The sequence below is a fragment of the Tupaia chinensis genome, unplaced genomic scaffold, assembly GCF_000334495.1.
Source record: "Tupaia chinensis unplaced genomic scaffold, TupChi_1.0 Scaffold147123_1, whole genome shotgun sequence".
Classification (NCBI taxonomy): Eukaryota; Metazoa; Chordata; class Mammalia; order Scandentia; family Tupaiidae; genus Tupaia; species Tupaia belangeri.
This window is the reverse complement of record NW_006206975.1, coordinates 343,381-352,535: the sequence shown is the minus strand read 5'-3', so window position 1 is coordinate 352,535 and position 9,155 is coordinate 343,381. Positions and strand designations below refer to the sequence as shown.

General features: G+C 45.7%; 1 protein-coding gene across 1 annotated transcript in view; it reads left to right on the top strand.

Annotated features, from left to right (window-relative positions):
• The first annotated feature begins 1,331 nt into the window (after positions 1–1,331).
• MCCC2 (methylcrotonyl-CoA carboxylase subunit 2) overlaps positions 1,332–9,155 on the top strand; it is a 75,553-nt gene continuing 67,729 nt past the window's right edge. Inside the window, 1 exon segment of the mRNA XM_006169503.3 lies at positions 1,332–1,590. Coding sequence (XP_006169565.1) covers positions 1,462–1,590 — 129 coding nt within the window. The 5' untranslated portion in view covers positions 1,332–1,461.

The window sequence follows — 9,155 nt, the reverse complement described above, 5'->3', positions numbered from 1 at the left end:
ATTTCAGATTAAGCTTCTGCACTAGGCCCTAACACACCAGCCTCAAAATCAAAATGGAAGGGCTGGTAGGTGGTGTGGTGATTAAGGGCGCTGGACTCCCACATGGCCAACTGTGGTTCTAGTCCTGGACCTGGCAGCCTGATTTCTCATCCTTCTCCCCTGCTCTGTTCCTCTCTGGTCAAATTAAACTAAATGAATGAATGAATGAATAAATAAATAAATAAAGTTAAATAAAATAATTCTTAAAAAAAAACCCCAAAAATACCAAAATGGAGTCACTCATGTCTCCATGTCACCAAGTCAAACTCAAGTTCTTATCTGACCTTCTGAGAAATCTGGCAAGATGGCCTAATTTCCTAAACTGGCCAGTTGTAATTGGCATGTTAATGAAATTCCTTTTTTCTTAATCCTTACACAAAATAAGCAACCTTATGTTAACAACTCTGTTATTTTCCAATCTGTTCTGTCTCCCTGTCCCCATCTTACAAGGTAAACATCTCTGAAATGACCAATCTTTTTGTACTGCATTTGTATTTTCTTCATCCCTTTTGTCTATAAAACCAACCTCTTCTGTTCAACTTGTTGGAACACTTACCCTGTTTTATGAAGTGTTGCCCAAATCTAGAACCCACAAGTAAAACCAGTCAAGACCTTTAAAGTTTTGTTTTTGCCTTATACACTTCAGTACTGAGTCATGTGGTCACTTGTATTATTTTTTATAAACACCTTGAGGTCTGGAACTAATCTCGCTTTTAGGGTGCAGAAGCATTCTTTATCCTGCCCAAATCTCGTCGGTTCTTCCCCTTTTACTCTACCCTCTTAAGTAACTGGAAGGGACAGTGTGTAGTTAAGTTCTCAGTAAATATTTGAATGAAAAAGTTTTAAGTTTGGGGCATGCTGTATAGTGTTTTTAATTTTTAGGGATGTATTTAGGGTCCTTTATTTAAGATCACAGCGGGGAGGTTTACAATCTCACTAAGGTAATGAAAATAATCAGAGGTGTGTTTAAGATCTCCAGTCAAAAGGTCAGAGGCGTGTAATGATGTACGCTCTCATAGGATAGATAAGATTCGCCAGCGTTGTCGGTACAGTCATTATCTTGATTTGGTTGCTGGGTTAAACACTATACCTATACAATCTCAATCACAGCGCAATCAGCGCCTGTGGGTACTGCCGCTCCGCCCACGGACTGGCGCTCCAGCGCTCGCGATGGGACAGGGCCTCGCGGGGTCGCGCCTCTGTCCTTTATTGGCTGGGTTGCGGGGCGTGGCGCGTGGGGTTGACCAATCGCGAGCGGCAGGCGCAGACACGTGCAAGGGTGGGTTGGCGCTGTCTTTACTCTCCGGAGCTGCAGTCCCAGGCAGGGGAGCAGCTAGGAAAGCACCCGCTCTGAGCTGGTGCGGGCCGCTCTCTCGCTCTCTCGCTCTCTCACTCTCTCGCTCTCTCTCTGTGCCTGCTGCCATGTGGACTGTTCTGAGGTTAGGCCTGCGGCCGTGCACCCGCGCCGCAGCCTCGAGATCGCGTGCCTATCACGGAGACTCGGTGGCCGCGCTAGGCACCCAAGTAGACTCGGGCTCTGCAGTCTATCAGGTAGGTGGGTAAGTGCCCCGGTGGCCCTGGTCTTGGAGTCCCCGGCCGGAGTCTCATTCGTTTCGCATCTATTTTCTAGTGCCTGGCCGATGGGAGAAAGCGCTGGTCGGGAACAGGAAGCGTGGGAAAGTTGGCACACGTTGACAGCCGCTGTTCTGGTTCTTTTGAGCCTCAGTCACGATTCAGGGACGCACTAGGGTGTTGTGAAATTTGAAAACGAAAATCATTGCAGATCAAATAAATTTTAGTTCACTGTTAGAAGCGGCTTTGTATTTTATACATTGGAGATAAGTGGTGCACAAAACCTGGCTTAGCTTTGTCTCCAAGAGAGTTGAATATATGGCTGCGGGAGCCCCAACCCTGGACCTTGCAGGTCTGTGACTGGAGTCCTGGTGTTTGCATCGTTAGTGAAGTGCTTAGGGAGCTGGTGACAGCCAGCTTTGGGAATCACTGGCCTAGAACAGTCAGCCCTGGGTTGTGCCCACTAGACTAGGTAAATAGTTGGCTATATTAATAGAAAATGCTTAATCTGGGTGTCTTTGAATGTCTTTCTTGTATTTGGGAGATATCACAAGGTCAAAGAAACAACTAACAGCTTGTGAACTGTTAGAACAGGAAAATTTTAATCTGTCCCATAGTTTTCAAGCCCATACAGATAACATTTAAATTATGCAACTAACATAATTATTTGTTAGAAGAGATAGTTTAATATAGAGACATTAAGTGGTTACTGTGGTCTAGGCACTATTTTAGGTATTTGCTATAGATATATAGAAATGGAACTCATAATTTTGTGAGGAAGATGAGCAAGAAAGCAGGTAACTGGGACCAGTAGGTGGAGTGGACGTTAAGGTACAGTAGGTAGAGTGGAGGTTAAGGTGCTGGATCTCACGTGGTCGGCTGAGCGGTTCTAGTTCTAGACCCAGCAGGTTGAAAATCACTCATGTGTGCCCAAAATCCCAAGAGGAGGATGGAGGAAAAGGGACTTCAGTGTAGCCATCCCCACCTCCCACCCCAGGGGGGATTTCTTACTTTCTCTTTCTCTCTGTCTCTGTGTCTGGCAAGTGCACATGCTCTATAGCCAAAAACAAAAGCAAAAATAAATAAATAAATAGAAAGCAGGTGACTAGTTCATTATGGTAAGTGGTATCTGAAACTTAAGAAGACAGTCACAGAAAGCTATGGTTAGGAAATAATGGGTGAGATGGATCTTGGTTGGGTAAGAGCTGGCTGGGTTTATGGTGGTGGTTGGTAGGTGAGACTATACAAACCAAGAAAGTTAGATGGACTCTGGCACAAAGTTATGAAAGTGTAGTGTGTGTGAGGACTTGGAAGGCATGGCTAGGACATGGCATTTATGTAGAACTGTTTGGAGATGGGATTGATATGGGTCCAGATAGAGGGTGGTCTTGCCTGTAAAAGCCGTATTTAGATTTCGTTTTGCAGGCTATCCAGTAAGATACTTAAATGAATAAGGTAGTGGCCGTGGAAAGAATGGATTGGTATAGCGGAGAGACCAGAGTGAGAAGCCTGTTGGAAGAGACAAGTCTTGACATGAGAAGGGTAAGGGTAAGGAGGGGATGAATATCTGAAGAACAAACAATAGAGTTAACAACTGAACAGAAGAGAAGTTGAGAGAGAGGTCACAGACAATTTTAGCTTTTCGAAATGGACAGATTATTTAGGTGAATGGTAGTGCCAGTAACCAATAATACTAGGAGGGTTTGGGGCCCGTAGATGGCATGGTGGTTAAGGTGCTAGATTCCCCCATGACTGACGATGGTTTGAGTCCTGGAACTTTCTCACTTTCTCTAAAAGAGGGTTTTTTATTTTTTATTTATTTATTTATTTATTTATTTTTTGCTATATGGAGTGTATGCTTGTTAGACTGAAAGCAAGGAATGATCCCCAAGGGGCCATGCCTCAATCCCTTCTCCTCCATTCTCCTCTCAGGATTTTGGGCACGTATGCACATGTACCTGGTGTGAGTTTCTTTCCTTCTTTCTTTCTTTTCTTTGTTTTTTAAAGAATTAATTAACTTAATTAATTTATCTTAATTTGATCAGAGAGAGAGAGAGAAAGTGAGAAAGCAAACCACCAGGTCTGGGACTTGAACCATGGTTGGCCATGTGGGAGTCCAGTGCCCTTAACCATTATGCCACCTGCTGGCCCCAGTGCCTGGTGTGAGTTTTAAGCTGCCAGATCTGGGACTCGAACTGTAGTCAACTACGTGGGAGTCCAATGACATAACCACTATACCATCTGCTGGTCCCACTTTTATCACTTTCTCTCTCTGGTTAAATAAAAAAACAATGATTATTTAATAATTATTTATTATTATTATAAATAAGTCTTTTAAAAATATACTAGGAGGGCTTATAGAACCAGGAGTGGGTTGGATAGCTGAGAGATAAGATTTAGTGATGGGTTTGTATGAATCACCTTTTGCTTGATTGTACTTCATTACAAGCTAGAAAATCCCAGTAGCTCACAATAGTAAATACTGATTTCTCACCCACATTACATGTTGGTGGCTCTGGATCCACTGCTGTGACTATTTTATTGTAGGGTAGGTTCAGGCACTCCATGTGTCTTCTCATTTCTGAATGGAAGCTGAAGGAGCCACCTTCGTATGGTGGAAGGCACAGGAGCAAGAGGCTGAACCAGAGTTGTACTTAAAAGCTTCTGCTGGGATGTGAACTTCATGGGGCTGGGAGGTATAGAATGAATGACCCAGTTTAGCAGTGTTTCCTGTTTACGAGTAACAACAAGGTAACATTGGCAGCAGCAGAAATTATACAGTGTGCCAGTCACTTTTCCAAAGACCTTATGTGGATTCAGTCCTGTGGATATAACACTGTTACAAGTGTAGAAGTTACTACTGTTACCTCTGTTTTACAGATAGTGACACGGAGGGATAGAGAGGTTAAATGATTTGTCTGAGATAACACAGCTATTTAGTGGTGGACCCTGAATTTGAAGTCAGGCAGCATAACTTTTTTTTTGGAGAGGTTTTTGCTATAGGGTGTGTGCTCTCACCAGAAAGACAGAGAGAGACAGAGAGACAGAAAGTGAGAAATCACCCCCGCAGGGGAGTTGGCCACGCCACAATCCCTTCTCCTCCATTCTCCTCTCGGGGTCTCGGGCACGCATGCACACGCGCCCAGCGTGAGTTTAAGCCACAGGGTCCAGGACTCAAACCGCAGTCGATCACCCACATTACATGTTGGTGGCTCTGGATCCACTGCTGTGACTATTTTATTGTAGGGTAGGTTCAGGCACTCCATGTGTCTTCTCATTTCTGAATGGAAGCTGAAGGAGCCACCTTCGTATGGTGGAAGGCACAGGAGCAAGAGGCTGAACCAGAGTTGTACTTAAAAGCTTCTGCTGGGATGTGAACTTCATGGGGCTGGGAGGTATAGAATGAATGACCCAGTTTAGCAGTGTTTCCTGTTTACGAGTAACAACAAGGTAACATTGGCAGCAGCAGAAATTATACAGTGTGCCAGTCACTTTTCCAAAGACCTTATGTGGATTCAGTCCTGTGGATATAACACTGTTACAAGTGTAGAAGTTACTACTGTTACCTCTGTTTTACAGATAGTGACACGGAGGGATAGAGAGGTTAAATGATTTGTCTGAGATAACACAGCTATTTAGTGGTGGACCCTGAATTTGAAGTCAGGCAGCATAACTTTTTTTTTGGAGAGGTTTTTGCTATAGGGTGTGTGCTCTCACCAGAAAGACAGAGAGAGACAGAGAGACAGAAAGTGAGAAATCACCCCCGCAGGGGAGTTGGCCACGCCACAATCCCTTCTCCTCCATTCTCCTCTCGGGGTCTCGGGCACGCATGCACACGCGCCCAGCGTGAGTTTAAGCCACAGGGTCCAGGACTCAAACCGCAGTCGACTACATGGGAGTCCAGCGACATAGCTGTTGCCCACTGCTGGTCCCCAGGCTACTACTAAAGTCCAGGGTCTTAACTACAACTTTATAATGCTTCTCACCCAACCCCACCTAGGTGGGTTCTGTGGTTTAAAGGAATAAATGGGTGGGAACATGTTGGTGGCTCATCTCAAACTGTTTATGGTGACAGCCACTAAGCCCTGTGGTTGCTCAACCTCCTAAAATTCTTATTAGGTAGCTAGTACTGTTATTTTTGAGGTAACAAAACTGAGGCCCTTAGAGGTCATTTTTTTCACAGATGCTATAGAACAACTAAGTGGGGAGACCCAAATTTGAACTCTAGGGCTGACCCTGTAGCTTGGTGATGAAGGGAGCCAGATTCCACATGCCTGCCCTCAGTTAGAATCCTGGACCCGGCAGGTTGAAAAACACCCCAGGTGCATGTGTGCACATAACCCAAATCCCAACAGAATGGAGAAGGGACTGTCTTGTGACCATACCCCGTTGGCAGGGTGTTTTCTTCCTCCCTTTCTGTTTCTTCATATCCCTCTCATGAGCACATGTACCCTCTGGCAATTAAAAAAAAAATGAAACTTTGTGACTTCCAAGTCTGTCCTTTTGTTATATTTTTTGCCTTAGGGTACATGTGCTTGTCAGAGAGAGAAAGAGACAGAGACAGTGAGAAGGAAAGTGAGAAATCAACCCCAACCCCCACAGGGGATGGCCACATCGCAAACCCTTCTCCTCCTCCTGGGAGCTTGGGCACATATGCACAGTACCCGGTGTGATTTTCAAACCACCAAGTCTAGAACTTGAACCATGGTTGACCATGTGGGAGTCCAGTAATGTAACCACTATGCCACCTACTGGCCCCCAAAGTCTGTCTTTTTTTTTTCTTTTTAGGAGAGGTTTTTGCTTTAGGGCTGTAGGGTGTGTGCGCTCTCCCGAAAGAGAGATAGAGAGATAGCGAGAAATCACTCCCCAGGGGGGATGGCCATGCTGCAATCCCTTCTCCATTCTCCTCTTGGGATCTTGGGCATACACACACATGTGCCTGGTGTGAGTTTAAGCCACCGAGTCTGGGACTTAACCCGTGGTTGACTACATGGGAATCCAGTGATGTAGCCATTGCATCATCTGTTGGTCCCAGTTTGTCTTTTTTGGGGGAGAGGTTTTTGCTATAGGGCGCGTGCGCTTGCCAGGAAGCCAGAGAGAGACAGAGAGATAGAAAGCAAGAAATCCCCCTCTGGGGGGGATGGCCATGCTGCAATCCCTTCTCCATTCTCCTCTTGGGATCTTGGGCACGCACGCACACGTGCCCAATGTGAGTTTAAGTCACGGGGTCTGAGACTTGAACCGTGGTCGACTACATGGGCGTCCAGTGACATAGCCATTATGCCAATTGCTGATCCCAAGAGATTCTTCTATTTTTATTTTTTATTTTTCTAGAGAAATTTTTCCTATAGGGCATGCTTGCTCGTCAGAGAGACAGAAAGCAAGAAATCCCCCTCTGGGGGGGATGGCCATGCTACAATCCCTTCTCCTCCATTTTCCTCTGGGTATTTTGGGCATGCATGCACGTGCTCCTTTGTGAGTTTTAAGCCATTGGGTCCAGGACTCAAATCACAGTAGATTTCATGAGAGTTCAGTGATGTAACCATTCCGCCATCTGCTGGTCCCAACAGAGATTCTTAAGATCAAGGTTTCCGAAAGACTTAAATAGTTAATTAGGTGGATTTTTTTTTCCCCAGTAGTAAGTGTAGAAATAGACAAGAATACTCTTAAGCACAACATCAATCAATTGCAGTGTGGCCATCCCCCCGGGGGTTGATTTCTTGCTTTCTATCTCTCTGTCTCTCTCTCTTTCTTTCCTTTCCACTTAGCAGTGTTTGGTTAATCAGCTCTTTCTCTCAGCTGTATGTGGAAAGGTAGTAACTAGGAACAGTGCATGGGGAGCCCAGAGACTGAGTCAAGGAGCTTCCCGATTCCTGAGCCACGGTGGGGTGGCTGCAGACCCGGGTCAGGGCTCGAGCACCCCAAACATGGAGGCACACATGGAGCCTGCTGCAGACTCCATCCTCCAGAGCACACTGGTTGACTTACGCACAGAGGCCTTTCCCTGACAAAACTTTCCTGCCTGGGCTGGGGGCCCTCAGGTGACCAAGAAGTGCAGGATGCAGCCCTTGTACAGGACTGGTTTCCACCCAGGAGGTCCTCAGGTCAGGGGTTCCCGAAGGCTGCTCTCATCTCTTCATACTTTCTAGTGAGGTTATACAGGCTGCTCTCCTGCCACCTCTTGGTGACAGGCGGAACAGACATCTCTGGTGCACAAGAACCTGGTTGTGATTCTGTCTGAGGCAGTTCCTAAGTTGAGGAGTTTCTGCCTTTGCTCTGTGTGAATACATGAGATCCCATCATGTGGGTTTAGTAATAACAGAGCAGAGTTTTCACCTTCCCCTGCCTCTGTTGTCAATAACAACAAATACTACGATAATCTGAAAAAGTTCCTGTGGTAAGAAGTGGGGTGTACTTCTAATAACATCCTTCTTTTTGGTATATTTCCAATGTTCTTGAATAGAAACTCAAATTCCAGACCAGTGTTGTTCTATTTTGGATGCATGTTAGAATCACCTGAGGAACTTTTTTTTTTTTTTAAATGCCAGAGGGTATGTGTATTAACCAGAGAGAGAGAGAGGGAGAGAGAGAAAGCTACCCTCAAAAGGGTATGAACTCACCACAATCCCTTCTCCTCTGTTCCCCCTTTCTGTCAGGATTTTGGGAATACATACACTTATATATGCTTAGTGTGTTTCTCAAGACTCCAGGGCTAGGATTTGAACTGCGGTTGGCCATGTGGGATCCTACTCCCTTAGCATTAGAATATGGGACCGGCCTAAGGAACTTTAAAAAAAATCTTTTTTCCCCCCAAGTTTATTTATTTTTTTCATAAGAGAAAGAGAGACAGGGGTTGGGAGGGGCATGACAGGTACCCCTCATTGATTCTTTACACCATGGTCTTTCCCAGCGTCAGCTAACCTCGATCACAGGCGTGTGTGAGTATGCAGAGTATGTACAGAGAGGCATTGGGATGCAAACCCTGGACCTTCCCATGAGAGTCCAGAACTGCACAGGGTTACTGCTACACCACTGCCTGACCCCCAGAGTTTGAACTTCCTAATGTCTAGGCCATACCTACCACCTATGGCACTAGAGTCTCTGGAAACAGAACCAGGTGCCAGGTGTCAGTGTTCTGTTTTTGTTTTTGTTTTTAAAAGTTGTTTGCTATTGGGAACCAGCAGTTAGCGTAATGGCTATATCGCTGGATTCCCATGTAGTCGACCGCGGTTCGTGTCCTGGACCCGGTGGCTTAGAACTCACGCCGGGCGCATGTGCGTGCATGCCCAAGAACGCGAGAGGAGAATGGAGGAGAAAGGATTGCGGCGTGACCATCCCCCCTGGGTGGTGATTTCTCGCTTTCTGTCTCTATGTCTCTCTCTGTCTGTCTGGCGAGTGCCCGCGCCCTATAGCGAAAACCTCTCCAAAAAAAAAAAGTTGTTTGCTATACATAGGATTCAACAGGTGGTGTGGTGGTTATAGACACTGGACTTCCTTTTTTTTTTTTTTTTTTTGTGGAGGGTTTGGCTTTAGGGGGGGTGGGG